General features: G+C 37.4%; 2 protein-coding genes across 2 annotated transcripts in view; one reads left to right on the top strand and one right to left on the bottom strand.

The window, feature by feature from the left end:
- The window catches only part of LOC135074686 (multiple inositol polyphosphate phosphatase 1-like), a 480,690-nt gene that overhangs the window by 148,134 nt on the left and 314,575 nt on the right, over positions 1 to 17,981 (top strand). The window lies entirely within an intron of this gene.
- Positions 1 to 17,981, bottom strand: part of LOC135074848 (caskin-2) — a 183,617-nt gene that overhangs the window by 4,430 nt on the left and 161,206 nt on the right. Inside the window, exons 3-9 of the mRNA XM_063969229.1 lie at positions 4,362 to 4,559; positions 4,092 to 4,208; positions 3,094 to 3,290; positions 2,439 to 2,618; positions 1,512 to 1,724; positions 956 to 1,063; positions 471 to 614 (exon numbers count right to left, since the gene is read on the bottom strand). Coding sequence (XP_063825299.1) covers positions 471 to 614; positions 956 to 1,063; positions 1,512 to 1,724; positions 2,439 to 2,618; positions 3,094 to 3,290; positions 4,092 to 4,208; positions 4,362 to 4,559 — 1,157 coding nt within the window. The remainder of the gene's footprint in view (positions 1 to 470; positions 615 to 955; positions 1,064 to 1,511; positions 1,725 to 2,438; positions 2,619 to 3,093; positions 3,291 to 4,091; positions 4,209 to 4,361; positions 4,560 to 17,981) is intronic.

Below are 17,981 nucleotides of genomic sequence, written 5' to 3'. Positions count from 1 at the left end.
ATTATTGTTTTCTTATAAATATCTTCAAAATCCTATTAGCGGTTTAGCTGCTGTATTGAAGATGGTCGATGGATGGAAATGAGATGAAAATAAAATATAAGTAACTTAAAACTAAACAAAATATAAAATTCATTTGGAGTGATGCTTTGAAAGTTTTGTTTTGATTTGACATAAAACTTCTAACTTGCAATCTATTTATAGTTTTTGAGACGTAAACAGTATTAATGATAGTGGACTCTGAAAATCTTTACTTTTCTGAATAATTAAATTTAATAAAACAAACGACTGTCACAAAAAATTACTTTTAGGAATACAAAAGAAAACAACACACAATAAAACCTTTTTTCGAAAATTAAAACCAAAAACTCCAAAAAGTTTTCGATCGTCCACTGTCACGTGAAGAGCTATGAAGGTCTATCGTTCTAAAACATCACTACAAACAGTAAGGAGGTGGCATGCATCCAACTGACCTGTCCAGGCTGTATCCGCGCGAAGTCCAGCGAACCCTGGTTGCTGATGCTTCGCTTGCCCGCTCTAATGTCCTTCACTCTTTTGATGGCCAGCAGTATTTTCTTTTGGTGACCGAGCCGAACGATGCCCATGTCTTCTAAGTCCTGGAAACGAGTTTTTTCAATCGTATCAGTCATAATATCATGCTAGATATTAAAAAAAAACTATTTTAAAGAACCGATTTATTTATTTATTTATTTATACTTCAATGCCAAAAATATTAACATTAGGCGAACTTAAGAATTTACCCTCATTATAAGGTAAAAAAATAGGTTTTTGAAACTACTTAACATTACGCTGGTAAGTAATCGTAGATGAGTAGAGTAGAGATTTTTAATTTAACTTATAAGTAAGATTTATTACATACAGATGGACTAGTCACTAGTTTACTAGGTCGTCACCTAATAAAACAGTCTTTATGAAAGTTTATAAAATGGATACGTACCTCCCAAGCTAGTTGTGTGACGTCATGCACAGTGCGGTACCCCTGTGCCACCAGCGCTGGTCCGTATTCCTCCAACCGCAGCAGTCGCAGCCATTCTTCTAGTGAACCCTAAAATTGATAATTTGATAGTTAGAATTACTTTACTTCTTAATCGCACGGTGGACATTCCTGACTCTCAAATCCTCCATTTGCATTTGGTAAATAAGAGGGTCGGGCTTCTGCAGTAGTGGAGATTAAATGACATGATAATGATGATTTGAGACTGTAATTCTCAAGAAAAATAAGGCAATTTGCAGATGGTGTATTACAAGTATGATATTTAAAAGTTATGTTTTGCAGGTTGACAAGTTTTCACAGTTTCATCTGGAATTATTATTTTTTAAAACCGTATATCTATTTAAGGAATTCAAATGTCTAACATTTGTAATGAGACTACAGAGGACCCGGAGTAACACCAACTGATGTCTCTTAGAGTAGATAGTTCCCTGAGGGCAAGAAGGGTAGTCTTGCACCTAGAAGTTGAGTTCTGATGATAACGATGAATACTCGTACTTACCGGTATATAATCAGGCAGGTTGTCAGGCACGTTCAGATTGGCAAGCTCGGCCTTTAACCTCTTGCGGTGGTTGGGTTTCTTGATGCCTACAGCGGTGAGGTCCTCGGGCGTCATGCGGGTTACTGTAGGCAGGTCGTAACCTGCCTCGATGAACAGACGAGCGTATTCCTCCATTTGCAGGTCGGCTAGCCACGCGTGGATTATGTCTGGGTCCTGGAATGGAGAAATTAGGGATTGTTGAAGATGGGTTGGTTGAAATGAAATTTACTTTATGTCTATTCAATTTTCACCAAAATATTTTCATAATAAAACATAAGGGCTCTACATTATAACGAAGTTTTATAAACGTTTTGTATAGTTTGTATACCTGATGGTAATATGGCCAACTCCTTTTAAACCTCGGACACAAGTAGGGACTTACTGACCACCCCAAATAAGCGCACGACTATTTGCGTGTCTCTCATATAATTCCTGTAGTTGTTGAGAGACATTTATGTTGCTCTAGTTATCTCTAATATTCTTTAGGATACACAATACACATACTATTATAAGTGTATAATACAAGTCTCAAATATAGCATTTAGGGGGCAAGAGACAACGTGAAAGAATCAAAATCAAAAACATTTATTCAGTTTAGACCACAACAAGTGGCACTTATAAACGTCAAAATATAGTAAATAATAAAAAAGAAAAGGTAGCCCTTATGGGGCACTTTACATGTCTCCTTATCTTTTGGGCCCTACCAGCGCTTCAAGACAAATGTTGTCTTTCGCTTCTTTTGTCACCTTTCTTATGCTTCAACCACACCAACGCCACGGCGCCATCATAGGCCAATGACAGGTCGGTGGACTGTCATGGGTCGCGCAACCTGCACGCGTTGGTGTTGTTGAAGCTTTAGTTAGGTTAGGTTAGCCTTTGTCTACTTACAGGCAGTCCCTGCGTGATCATAGCCCGGACTCTATCCACAGTGTCTCCGCAGTGGCAAGCCGCGTGGTGGTGATGGGGCACGCGCCCGGACGCCCGCCCGCTGTCCAGGGAAGCGGAGGAATGCCTGGAGCCCGACCCGGCTGATCCGGACGACGACCCGGGACTGTCGCGACCGGGGCTCTGTGGGTTTAGAAAGAAATGATTAAATAAAGAGTGTAGACCAAATCATTTATTTGCCTCTGGTAAATTAGAGAGGGCCGTACTCCTTCTATTGGCCTCTGCTAAATTAAGGCCGTGCTCATTCAGTGGAGACTATTTCACCTTACGATTTGGATATCAGACTTATGCATTAGGCTATATATGGTGACCAATAGTGACCATGTACGTACACACGTACGTAATACGTAAGTGTGTTGTAGACTCTATTAATTTTTTGCTAGCGTACGCCCGCGACTCCTTTAGCAGATGCGTATTCTGATGTTATTGTACAATTTCATCAAAATCTATCTATCTATCAAACAAAATATATAATCTATCGACACTACTTAAGCGTGCCGATTGTATGCTCATTTAGTATAGATAGAGTACCTGAATAAATTGTGTACATTTTGTTACATTCCTCATCTAGTTAAAAGGAAAAAGATTTAGTGCTTACCTGAGTCATATCAATGCCCTGGTCGTCGCTAAGTGCTAGCTGGTGGTGGTAGTACACAGCAGCTTTATGCGTGAGCGGCTGTGACGGCGGGGGGAAAGTGAACGTCCCTCCCCCCGCGGGACTCTTCCCCAAACTACCACTGGCCCCGCTGACCCCAGACACCCCCGACACCGTACTCCCATAATCGGAGTGGTCATCTGCAAAACAAAAATGGTCAGATTTTCGACACAAGGCGAAATTCACAGAACTAGTCCGGCCAAATTGGCTATCTGTCATCTTCAGATTATCTGCGGGTTCGTGGAAAACACGCCTACGTTTGGCTGTAGGTTGTTTCGCAAGTTTTTGTGGCTTTGCAACATTGGGATAAAATGTTGAACAGATATTTAATTTGTAAGAAAATTATTATTCGATCTAATAAAACTGACCCGTTTTTCAGACAGGACTGAACTCTCCGTCTTACCAGTGTGAGATTTCAAAAAAATTCTGTGTACTTATGATGATTGCTCCTCATAGGTCTCACAAGACATTATAATTTCTATGTTCTGTGGGTCAAGTAGTTTCTTATTCGAAGCTGGACAGTTTAACAGTTCTCCCGGGACCTTCACTGGTTGAGTTTTTACTGTAGCTGTAGATCCTGCCTAAACCAAAGGAGTTGCAGCGATGGAAACGAGAGGTGGGTTTAGTCCTACGGGACTATTCGAGGCTGGGGTTTTAGTGTCGGTACTCACCTCTAGTATGTGACGGCGTATCAGGCGGCTGCGGATACGGCTGCTCCTCGCACGACGCGTAGCCCTGCGAGCCGAGGCTGGACCCCGAGTGGCGGTGCTGCAGGGTGCCGAACACACCTTTATTACCAGGCAATAAGACTCACCTCTAGTATGTGACGGCGTATCAGGCGCCGCGGCTGCTCCACCCATGACGTGTAACCTTGCGAGCTGAAGTCTTGGCGTTGCAGGATTCAGTCAAACACAGCTTTAATACCAGGCAATAAGACTCACCTCTAGTATGTGACGGCGTATCAGGCGGCTGCGGGTACGGCTGCTCCTCGCACGACGCGTAGCCCTGCGAGCCGAGGCTGGACCCCGAGTGGCGGTGCTGCAGGGTGCCGAACACACCTTTATTACCAGGCAATAAGACTCACCTCTAGTATGTGACGGCGTATCAGGCGCCGCGGCTGCTCCACCCATGACGTGTAACCTTGCGAGCTGAAGTCTTGGCGTTGCAGGATTCAGTCAAACACAGCTTTAATACCAGGCAATAAGACTCACCTCTAGTATGTGACGGCGTATCAGGCGGCTGTGGGTAGGGCTGCTCCTCGCACGACGCGTAGCCCTGCGAGCCGAAGCTGGACCCCGAGTGGCGGTGCTGCGGGGTGCCGAACGCGTCTCCGGGCACGGCGGGGGGCGGCACTCGCTTGGCCGTGGCAGTCTTGCCGGCGCCGCTGCCGCCGCGAGACATCCCGCCCACTGGAAGAAGAGAAATTGACGAAATTAAGGCGATTAGAGTCCTCAATGACCTTGGGCGTTTGACCTTCACGCCGCGAGCAACACCCGCGTACCCCGCACCAAAAACTCCGATTTGACACCGATCAAAAATACACGGGCATAGGTAGATACAGAATAGAAGCTCTTTCTTCATACATTACTGCCTATTATTTTAAACTTAAATTGATGAACCTTGATGTCGGTGTCATTTAACTCAGGCGTAAAGGTATTTAATAATAATTAACTTTTAAAAAAAATAAAACCGACTTCAAATGCGTGAACACAAAAAAAAACTAAAAATTAAAAATATTGCGTATAAAAAAGTTCATCCCCAATTTTCCACCCTTGGGGGTGAAATATTTTCTTCAAATTCGCATGAAACCACCCTTTTGATAATACCTATTCAACAAAAAAATAATCAGTCAAATTGATTTATAATCGGCGGAGATATTGCGTATAAAAAAGTTCATCCCCAATTTTCCACCCTTGGGGGTTGTTTTTTCTATTATTAAATTTAAATGGGACCACCCTTGAGGTATTACCTATACGCCGAAAAAAGATTTGTTCAAATCGGTTCATAATTGGCGGAGTTATCGCGTAACAAACATAGAAAAAAAAAAAAAAAAAAACATACGGGTCGAATTGAGAACCTCCTCCTTTTTTGAAGTCGGTTGAAAATAACAAAATCCATGAACATTTTGTACGGGATAAAATTTTATTTTATTTTTCGTAAATTTTCTAATGCTTTTGTCGGTTCAGTCGTTCTCGAAATTTGAACAAACCCGACTTTATTACAAGCTTTTATTTAGCTTGCAATTTATGATGTATGTAGGTAATTACATAAATGTTTGTTCGGGTGGAATCTGGCAAGCTAGACCAACTTCCTGACGACAACTAGGCTAGATGACAAAATTTCAATTATTTGTCCGCCAGACAGATAATTAGAAAATATTAGACTCATATTTTTTATTTTCTTTCATAATTAAATAATAACAGTGCTACATCGAGTTGAAATGGCGCGATACGCCACGCTTGAGTAGAATTTTTACTCAAATGTGACGTCACGCGACATTTCAACTCAATATAATACTGTAATTATTCGATTATGGAAAAAATTAAAAAATATGAGTCTAATATTTTCTAATTATCTGTCTGACGGACTAAATAGAATTTCGATTTCATTACCCAGTCATCATCCCTATTGGAACGCATTAGTACCTACCTAGTATTGTCTATGGCCTAAAAAAGCAAATGTTTCTGCTTTTGTCTATCACGAAGAATAAACTGAAAATGTATTTGTTTTTTTATTCTTTTTATTAGAAATCCTTCATCAATTGATTGAGTTCAAATTTCGGATATACATGTAATTCGGGTGACAATGCAATATTGTGAATTGTGATGACATGGAGCTGATCTGATGGTAGAGCTGGAATGCCAGTGGCCCCATAGCAACTCCGGGAATAAACGATTCCATCGAGTTTAGGCTCGTTTGATTTGTATTTATTTATTATTATACCTACCTAAATAATTTCATTACAATTTTCTAAAAATGCACAAAAACTTAAAAATCTTGAAATCGGTGATATTTTTACTGGGGTCAAAATTGGACGTTAGGGAGACCATGGCGAGGCCTATCGATGGTTGAAGGGTTATCCATTGTTTTTGGGACACCCTGTATAAGCAAGTACCTAATGTTATGTAAGTAGGTACGCTACTTTGAAAATCATGAGTCTTCAATTCTCTAACTAAGGGAAACTGCAGGGTCTGATGATCGAGCTGGAATGTGGCCATAGGAATAGGCTAGTTTCTTTAAAAAAGACTTTTGGTCCGTCAATTTTACATTATCAAAAAATATTGGACACAGGATATTTTTATTTTTCAATTAAACAAGTAATTACGAAGATAATGATGCGATGAAATTCCGCGTGACGACACAAATCGCCACATTTTTAAGCATGCCTTGACGTCATGTACCTCATCTTCTGAACTTTGGTGCGCTTCATCTCTTTAAATTTTCATAAGTTTAAAAAAGTGAAAAATACATTTAGAGTTTTTTTTTGGTAAGTTCACCGACGGTCTTATTCAAACTCTTGCTACTTTCTTGCTTTATCCACGAAACATCCCTATTCTTCGAAATTATTACGATCTACAAACGGAAAATCTCTGCTACTACGCCGCAGTAAATTCCCCATCATAAATAAAAAGATTTTTTTTAAAACAAGCTCTTGTATGCTAATAATTTTGGTTTCATGACATGCTCCTAAAATTCATCACCTTATAAGAGGATTTCAGTTTTTATCTGCGAAACTTTTTAATAATATAGGTACGTTTCATGGTTTGGTAATTTAGGGAAGTTTATTTGCACTTAACATGAAAAATATGGTATCAATGTACTGAGTACCTATGCACCTTCAGTGGCAACAACAAGGTCTACTGGGTACCTATAGTCTACTAAAGGCATGAAATAGATTAATTTCACTAAAAGTTAAAACCAACTCCAAAACGAATCACCAAAAGGTAGGACACCGACACCGACTCCGAAAATGGCTAATTTTGTAATCAGTATCCAAATTTTTAATAAGCTCTATAGAACAATTCAATACCACTTTATCTTAATTTTTTTTAATGTGACAGGAGGCAAACGAGCAAACGGATCACCTGTTGGTAAATGATTACCGTCACCCATAGACACCCGCAGACCCAGGGGCGTTACAGGTGTTATTTTTAATTCTGGTATTTTCGCGAAGAAACATATTTAAAATCTAATTCTAATAAGTATGAAAAATATAAATTGTTTTCTTCACGTAAATCGATTAAGTTACAGATTCTGACTAGCTCCTAATTTGGATACTGATTGCAAAGGCCTAGTAAATAAATAACGTAATAATTTTTCTACTTGTATTTATCTAGTGCAGTTGTTTTGGAGTCAATTATAGTTTTTTTACACTAATGGATTCTATTCAGGTAGAAAATAGCGTCTGAGCGCGTCATAATTCAATTGTATCGTCTGACTGCACGTACTCTATGAACAATTCTGACATAAAATTTATTGTCGAACAAAAGCTGGGTTGCACCATCTTACTTCAACTTTGACAAGCGTCAAAAGTCTGTCTAACTCCATACAAAAAACACCGGTTATCGCCAAAGCTACGGTCAAAGTTAGGTCACGTCAGGTGGTGCAACTTAGCCAAAGAAAAAATTCATTTTGATCGCTAATGTCAGTTTGTAGCGAGTGACACAACCTCCCCGTCTGAAGGCCAGCGGCCGACTGCCGCCCGCACCCCGCGAAGGCCCCCTCAACAGCAAAACGTTCGGAATTTATCAAAAGTAAAATTTATGAATGAAAGTAATGTTCGATTGAAAAACGCAACGTGTCATTTAAAGATTAAATAATTCCCAATCTATTCGTGCAAAAATCTTTTAAATTAACATAGCCGTTTTGGAGGAGTAGGGAATTTAAGTAAAAAATCGATGTCCCGTATTTATTTTTTTAATCCAAAACAAAGAGACGTAGCGAAAATTCAAACGTTACAAATGTAGTCCTTGAACTGTTGTATAACATATATTTTTTTCAACTATTTCTTTCCAGCAATAAAAGAGGAGTAGGCTTTACAAAATGCCCATTTGGCGCGGATTGAGGACACTAATCGCCTTAAGAAAAATACCAATATTGAAGTGACCTTCACTGGTTGGGTTTTATTGGCGGTCAAGCTGTAGACCCTGGCTACACAGGAGTTGCAACGGTGGGAATAGTCCCGTAATATTGAAGTGATATGTTTCTCTATTGATTATGATTGAAGATTATAAACAAAAAAATGTATTTGAATTTTTATAGGAAATGAGCATGTAGGAAAAGATGAATCTTCCTTTGATCTGATCGGCGTTGGCCGTTGTATCATAAAAACAATATTTTAATAGTCATGTAGAGTTTGTATCAGGCTTTTCCTGTTTTGACTTTCGTATAATAAAATTGTTACTAACAAGGTAGAGCTGTAGAGATATCAACAAAGAATTTAAGGAGACAAACTGCTAAAAGCTTCGTTATTTACCCTCGGTGCCTTACGCAGCCGAAATGGAGTGGAAACTTCAATTTATTTTATTGAAGAATAAACCGGCAAATAAATTCAAGAGGTACAACAAAGAATTTATTTTCAGTGTTGCCGTTGTACCACATAACTTAAGAAACCTCCGCATATCCGTGCTGGCGCAATAATAATAAACTTTTGATGAGGCCCATCAGCCCATATTCTGTTATCAGGGCCACGCAGCGCACCAATCTGACGTAAGTAACTTTCGCCGCGATTGTTGATAAGACAGGGGAGGGGCGAATTCGGTAATGAGCCAAATCCACCATCAATCATGTTCAGGCAGGCTTCAGTCGATCTCCGCGCTCTGATCTGATCGCACACCTAATTGCTTGAGCCGAATCGATAAACCTAACTAATGGGCGGGAAAAATCGACGTCAAATTAATAGCGATGCAACCCGGATACCAAAAAAGTTACAGAATTTATGCGGGAATTAAGCTGTTGTGAGTGTAAACAATTTTTTCGGCGGCGAACAACATTTCAGACAACTCTTTACTGTAAACAGGGGAACATTTTAGACTTGTTTTTTTGCTCGACAGTTGTCGGAGCCCTTTTATTTTATCTTGCAATAAAACAAGATTTATTTACATTCTCACAAACGAATAATGATCGGACCTGTATGAATATTTACGGTTGTAGTAGCGTAAATATTTTTCTTGAGTTGGTCCGCGGCTTTCTTTTATGATTAAAATTATTCCTTCAATTACCTGCACGCAATCATTGGAATATTTAAGAGGCAAGGCAATTACGATACAACATTAATAAAGCATTGAGATGTGAGCAAGGGTTTTTAAACCGCTTCGACAAAATTATAATAAGATTTTATAACTTTAAAGTTAAAAACTTATCATAATGGTTTAAATTAGCCTTGATTGTGTTCATAAAAATCCATTTCCGATGATCTATTTTAGTCTATGAATATTTTAGATCACATTTTTGAGAAGTCCCTTTTAGAGTTCACCTTCGTAAACCTAAGAAGGTGCGTTAAGCGGTAGCAATCTCACTTTACACCAGGTGGTTCGGGCTTTGAATAAAAAATTCTAAACGGCTCGTGTTTATTAAGAGGCTCCAAATTGAGGGGCTCGTAAACCAGGTGTCGCCGGACGTTACTTTGGAGTCATGGCAGGTATAATCCGGCCAACATCAGGAGCTACTTACGTTTATCACCGCCTAACGGCCTTCATTACTTGAGCGGGATTACTCGGCAACCTCCTAAAGTTTGATGGATCTTCATGACATGGGTAGCGCTGACTTTTTATGGCACGTAAAAGTGTAGTCAGAATTTATTGTAGAAAAAAGGACTGGAAGTTTTCGTAAGGTGTTTTGCAACAAGACAGGTTTCAATTTCAATTAATTGAAAGCCATTATTCTTAATTACTTGGTCTTATCTAAATGCAAAGCGCTGATTTTTATTTGTCAACAATTTCGCACAGGAAATCCCAAAGATTATTGTAAGCTAGTTAACAAATAATGAGTTATAGTTATTCCAACTGATCATAACCCCGATAGTTGTGCTGCTGAGATGTAATTATTCTGTAATCAACAATTACAAGATCGTATCGTTGATAGGAAGCAATAATGGTTAATTTTGCTCAATTATCTTAACTTTGTGTAGATCCTAAACGCCGTAATGGCTCGGCTATCTTTGCCGACATGCCGATAGACGGTGATCTTGACACCAGTGGTGTTTAATATAATAACTTATAACGAGCGGGGAAACGGCAGCCAGTACTTTTATTAGGGCTAGTATAGACTGACAAATGAACTGGAAGATTTCACAGCTCCATTAGTGACGAGAGTTATAATAAAAGTCGTAACTCCTTGCTTGTTTTATGCTTTCTCTGAATTGACGTAACACGAGTTTCCTAGTACCTATTTACTAGCTTTTAATCAACATCAAAAAGGAGGAGGTTCTCAGTTTGTATTTTTTTACATTAATACATTAATACGAGTATAAAAAAGTAGGTATAATTTTCACTGTATCGAGAAGTTGACATATTTTCCAACCCAAAATGACAGGATAGAATCAAAATTATTTTGAGAACCTACTCCAAGATTTCCCTCAAAATTAGGAGCACTTTACATAAAGGAGCACAGAAGAAGAAGAAAAATATGTATGAACGCAGCCTAATGTTTAGTGAACGTGTACCAATCTGCTAATTACTGACCATTAGTCCGCGAACGTTTATCGACGCCAATGACGACTTTACAGCGTTTGATTTAAAGATTACATTAATTGCTCTTTTATAAAACTGGTGTCGCTGGGGCGTTGCTCTGATCCATTAGAATAGGGAGGTTTTAGAAACTACGGATGTCATAATTATACATAGTTAGTATAAAAGTTTCTCGTCATTTATGTTATACTTAATTTAAATCCATCTTACCTAAGTCTGTCGCCATAACAATAATGTTAACAGCATTGTTGTGTTCCGGCAGTTACAGGTGAGATAGCCAGTTCCTCCGTGGTTGAGGATTCCGAGTGAAGCTCGCTTCCACCTTCGGCCTGATCATCACTTACCATCAGGTGAGATACAGAACAAGAGCTTCCTCGTTGTGGATAAAAAAAAATGTATTTGAAATTTTTAAGGAGCTAGTTTTTCCAGAAGATTTAGACCTAGGTATTTCTATGCGTTTTAAAAGCTTTTGAAATTGTAAGAGTTCGAATAAAAACATGCCAGTTTAAGAAGCCCATTCCTTGGTTGTGATAATTGAAAATCATGGTTGTATGTGATGCTCCTGTAATCAATGGATGATCTTCAAAAATCGAAAGAGTATTTGGTTCTATTGGTTATTCTTGCTACTGACAACGCCATTAAAATTGTCATTCCTCGCGCGAATTTATCAAATCACAAATGCGGCGCCGGCGCAAGTTATTTATAGATGAACACGTTGTTTGTGTTTAGATGCGACGTGATTTTTATTGGAATCGATTAGTTTGTTTTTTCAAATACGAACGAACATTTACGTCTGAAAATCTTTTTTATTAGTAAATTTTGGTTATTTGATGCGAACAAAACCATTTTCAGACGGAAATGTGAACGCATTAAATTTTGAGACCGTTTTGAAAATGTTAACAAATTTTACCGATCGGTATCATAGCAATATGTCTGAAAATTGTTGGACATGATAAAATAAGTTGTCCACATGTGCAAAAAATTTATATCAGACAAATTAAGTGTAGCACCTTCTCTATCATACAACTTTTTGATACACTTAAAGTGTCTGAAAACAGGTTTTTGGTAATCATGGCAGCAATACGAAAAGTTGAAAAAAATTTTTTATCCGTATTGCTATGATACAGGTCGGCTAAATTTGTTGACATTTTCAAAAATGCGCTCAGGCTATATGCTACGCGCAAAATGTCTGAAAACAAACTTTTTCGTAATACAATTATAAAATCTATGTACATTTTCACTATCAGACGTATTGCTATAATACCGACTGTCTTTTTTTTTTGACACAGCAGAAATGGCCTCCCACGCAGTTGCTACACTTTCGACCGTTACTACACACCTAGTCGGGTTCAGAATCATACAATCTAACGATTTTATAGGGTTTTTGCCGTATTGCTATGAGACATGGTTTTGGTCGTGGGCTCTCGTACTATAAAGATAGTTGTAGAACATTAAATTTCTCCAAGCCTTTTGCACTACATGTTCAAATTATTTATGTTACTATTAAAGATTTAACATACTGGTGCCATGCTCAATGAATCAGTAAACGAAGGCGCCACCCAAGCGGCCGTAGAATCGCTCACTTTGATATATTGTTCCAATTGGTTTAATGGGCATGTATTGATAGATTTCACAATGTAAATATCAGCCTTATTCATATACACACACCGGCAGATTTAGCGGAACGCAAAAAAAAGTATGAAAATAAGGAAAATTACTACTGATCTATGAAATATTTATTATACAAAATAAAGAGATAATTAAAATAAAATAAAATAACATAGATTTTTTAAATATTAAGTCGTTTTTATTTAATAAAAAATCGCCGAAACGAAATTTAAATTTTTCAGTTTTGAACAAAAATTAGAAATTGTGGCCAGATTAAAAATTAGGGTAGCTTATCACTAACCAAATGAATTAATTAATGATGGGTATTTCCCCCTCTTGCTCTGATGATGGTTTCCATTCATCTGAGCTTGCTGCAGTTAATGTTATGAAGGGTATTTTGGGACAATGTCTGCCATTCCTCTAGTAACGCGTTTCTCAACACCACCGGTGGTATTCTGGATTTAACACATCTTTTAAGAAAGTCCAAGACATGCTCTAATAGGATTCTTGTCTAGGGATCTTGCCAGCCACTGCATCATGGGTATATCCAAATGGTTTAGATGTGCCTGTACTGAGCGAGCACTGTGAAAACGAACATTATCGTGAATTAAACTAAAGGAGTCCACAATAAATGGAGTAAATGGCACATCATGTTCTTCTAAAATGTTCCTAGTGTACCATTCAGAAGTCGTATTTCCTCCATCACCCACCACTAACTCCGTGCGAGCTCCCAAACAAATCCTTCCCCACACCAGAATTAAGCTACCTCCATATACCACGATATTTTCAAAATTAAGACTAAATGTTACGTTCTCTTTGTGTCTCCATATTCGCTATTTTCCATCGATCTGGTTTAAGAGAACTCTGCACTCATAAGTGAAGAGATCATGACTCCAGTTATTCAAGACCCAATCACGATATTCACGTGAAAAGTTCAATATGTTTTTTCGGTGCTGTGTCACAAGTTGGAGCTTTCTCGGGTATGCACGACCCTATACCAACTTCAGTAAATCTCCTGTGAACTGTGGGCTCAGTCACTCTCACTCCTCGAGTGTCTTTAAGGTTATTTCTGGCTTGAACAGCAGGTAACCGCGACTTTCTGAAAACTCGAAGTTGTAAAAAACGGTCATCCCGTCGCGAAGTACGCCTTTTTCTGACTTGAACCCTCCTCCTAACGACAGAAATGATCAATCTGTACCGTTGGTTACTGCCATGGGTGGTCGATACTGATCAACGAAGTCTTACGGCAGCCGATTTGTATGCATGGCCGTTACTTCTCATTTCATCTGCCTTAATGATTTCTGACGGTGCTAAGCTGGGCATAATAAACCCTTATAAGTAACTGAATGCTTACACAACAAAATTCTCAGAAAAAAACATCTTTCACGTAAAAGAAATCCAAATTAGCAAAAGCTTCATTCAATTCAAAACACTCAACGAAACTGTTGGTGGGGTAATTTAAACCAAATAATTAAAAAAATATGCTGTTGGCATTATTTTTTTCATATTTAGAATTAAATTAAAAAATAATGTCATAATTAGGCATTTTTTTCCTAAAATAATGATGATATTGATGCTTTTTTTTCCGTTCCTCTAAATCTGCCGGTGTGTGTAGATATACAGACGTCGAGCTCCATAAGCAAACGATCTTAAACTTAGTACTTTATTACCGCAAATTTCTAATCAACCGACATATTTAAGATAACCATTTAATGTGGGCTTAGCAAACCTTTAATAGCATTACAAATGCAGGTCGCGGTTGTAAACTGAGCAGAATTACAAGGTATGTAAATGTCTCCCAGAATAACCCAATAAATAAATTATTAAATACTTCGCTGGAGGACATAAGACATGTGCTTAATTTATTCACACCATAATTAGATACGAAATTAACAAATGCTGGAGTACTAGAGTTGTGGTTTATTAAATTAAAGTTGTTGTATTGCTTGAGGCCTTCTAGATGGACATATTTTAGTTACAAATTTAACCAAATATCTCTCAGCATTAATTCGCATTAAAGTCACTGATTATTGCATAGGACTATTAACACCGGAGTCGGTGTATTGCCTTGGGGAACACCTTTGTTCAACAGTGTTGGCGATCAGATTTACACAAAAGGTCGAAGCATGCTGAAAGATTTATAAATTACTTAAGATTATTTTCCAGTTTCAAAAGTAATCATAAATTAACTTAGGAGCTCGATAATCCTACTTTTATAGCCTTGTCAAAGGCATTTATAAGTTCAGCCTTGCAGCTGGCCGCTATCTTTGTAGTGACTAATTGACTGGGGACAATGGACCGAGTACTGGACTTTCACTGTACTTGAAAACATAGAAAATTGAATTTAAACTACTTTTTATTTGGGTTTAAATTGGACAGAGGTTTTGTCACTTTTATCTTAATTATTGAATTACTTAAACTTCTGGTGAAAGAAATAACAAGTGTCGTCACAAATATTTTATGACAAGGGAAAAAGGAAAACACTGGCCTACTTACTGACTGAAACCAAACCCATTTCATGGATATTGATCATAACAGTAAACAAGTTTGCTAAAAGCCAAGGAAATATTGACTCAGTGCAACAAAACAATGAAAACAAGGAACCTATATTACCACGATAGCTTGTTGTGTTTAGTGTGGAAATTATCCTGATACTTTTGTTCCAATAGAAAGTGAGAAGAATACGCCCTTTTGAGAGAAGTGAAGTAGTATGATAGGGACAACATTTTGTAATCACTAACTCTATGTAACCTACATTCGAGTTCCCATCTCATGGCATTACGTCCAAAGTAGACCGAGGGGAGCTGAGTAAAACAACGTTTTTATTAACCCGCGGGCACTCTCCTTAATTAATCTTGAACATTAATTGACTGTGATGCACCCGACAACGAGAAGGATAACGAAAATTACGACTTTTGCACTTTAATTAAAGTTCCAAATTGATTGACAGCGCCTTTGAAAAATACTTAGGAGGAGCGGATATGGTAGGCTGTAAGAATATTACTTATTATTTTTAATCTGTTGCTCTCTAAAGCAAGTCAAGTGGATGTGAGATTCACTTTTACTTAATTTTTTTTTCTATAAATGATAGTAGCTTTAGATGAGAAGTGTTTAACATTAAAAGAAGATGATTTGATTCTTCGACATAAATGGACAATCATTGCAGTCATTTTACTCTTACTATAAGTGGGCCATAATTAATATTCCTAACCACGTTTGGTAAGTAGTAGGTGAAAGATCTTATATTGAACAAAGAAAACGTCGATATAGATAGATTTTTATAACGTCGTAAAACGCGCTTCTAAAATGTGCTAAGAGCTGTTATACAGCCTATAAAGTGCCATTGTCAATGCGCAGCAGAGCGGTTGTATGCCTCTTGGTGTTATGGCATTGTTCTTATGGCTAATAAATGGAGGATGGATGTGGCACTTTTACGTTTTGTCTCGTGCGATATGGCACTTGATTGATGAGCTGATCTAAATAAGTTTTGTTATCAATGATCGAGAAATGTCACGGTTACTATGTTATGGCATGTTCACACACTAGAGAACACAAACATAATCATTTCGATTTTGATTGACTCTACAAAATTTTGGATATTTATTTTGATTATTTGGACAGGCATTTTGACTAAAGCTCACGGTTCTATTTTAGTTATATGGACAGTTGCTTTTGCATTTTCTTAAGTCATTATTAAAGAAATAAACAGTCTGTAATTAGGTATGTCTAAAATTCAAATCAAGCGTGGTGTGGTAGTGGATCCATAAAACTATAGGGGAGCATTAATACGATCCGGTTCGATATGCCTATCAATTTCGCTATTATCTGATACCTGATCTGGTACAGTCAGGTGGACAAAGCTATTTTAAACTTTGCATAATTATAAGGAAACCCATCCCAGTGGAAAATGATGATGATGTGACTGGGCTAAATTAGTTTTTCTATCTTATTCGGTTCTGGTTTTCAAACAGCCAAAGAATAATTGGACAAATTATAATGTCTGATGTCTTCTTAGTTTATAGGACAACTCTACAGCCTGTCTTCCAGCATTCAACAGATCTATTCCGCAATAACTTCATCTAATTTAATTCTGTCCCTTGCATACTTACTCTACATTACATTATAATATTGGATTGAAGTAGAAATGCTTTTATGAGCTTTTTGTAGACGTAACTAATTGAATAGGTATGTCTTAAAATTGCAGCTAGAGTTTGAAAACTAAAGATTATTAAATCCCCTTATTATTGATGTCTGTCTGTCTGTCTGTCTTGCTTTCACGCCAAAGCCACTGATCCGATTTTGATGAAAGGACATTGTCAGAAACCGCCTTAGATTCCTGGGCACAGCAGTAAAGTATCAAAATTAATCTCTTACTTTTTGAATACTTAAATATTAATTAGATTGTAACGGACACTTGAGGATTAGAAAATGAAATAATAAAAGTATTTTATATGTATTCCATAATACTATGACGACATCCGGACATTTTAGGGCGTGGCCTGCTCCATATCCTATGAAGTTCCATAATTTGTGTCGATAAAATCTATGTAAAATCGGCACAAGGCAATGCCGTACTTCATTGTTAGGAATCCATGTAATAGTGATGTTGACTGCGGTCATCATAGACAATAAGATACCGATCTTGTAAATAAAATAAATCGTCCAAATTGCTACAGTATGACTAGATTTTAATTAAAAGTTAAAAATATATTGCACGATACTACAAGAAGCTATCTAATGTGTCCAACTGGTCGAAGGTCATGAATAAAATAAAAAGAATTGTGATCATAACACTGATATAGACAATGACAACAATATGGGATCATCGTTAATATATCTGTTACAGTTTCAAAATCCGATGAAAAATCCAATGCCGCTTAAAGTGAGAGAAATGTCTAAAGTTCTAATAGAATTGAAAGTTTTATTCGCTCAAAATGCTTATAACAATAATTGGTAATACATTTCAAATATTAAGTACCTTTATAATGTATCGATAGAACCAAAATGATATCCTCTCAGCTTGGAAAGGGAAAACCCAGGATTGGGGGAGCGCTCCAGGCAATTTTTAGAACATTTCATAGGTGGTAGTAAATAATATTTATTTTATTATTAAAATTGAATATTTTGATATTGATAAAATTGAATATATCTTTCGATTCAAATACCGAATATTTTTCAATCGATAATAATTATCGAGAATTGTTAATAATATTCAATTAAAAGTTGTTCAATCCCTGGTCATGCATAGACTAAGACGGTAACCATGGAGATAGTTAATTTGGTAAGTCACGTGTTAAATGTCAAGAGTGGAAAGTAAACATAGGATTCATGTTATTTATTTACGTGCAAAATGTAAGTAAGTAAATCATAAAAGTGGAACGCCGAGCTATTTCCAAAACCCGTCCAATATTATAATACAATTTGGCTGCGACAACTACAATACAGAACATCTCCCAAATCGATGTGCATAAAATAATATAATACAATACTAGTAAGTAAGAGGTTATGATAACAATATTGCTATCAATAAGTTTA

This window comes from Ostrinia nubilalis, chromosome 9, assembly GCF_963855985.1.
Source record: "Ostrinia nubilalis chromosome 9, ilOstNubi1.1, whole genome shotgun sequence".
Taxonomy (NCBI): domain Eukaryota; kingdom Metazoa; phylum Arthropoda; class Insecta; order Lepidoptera; family Crambidae; genus Ostrinia; species Ostrinia nubilalis.
Note: the sequence above shows the minus strand (reverse complement) of the source record. Positions and strands in the feature narration are given on the sequence as shown.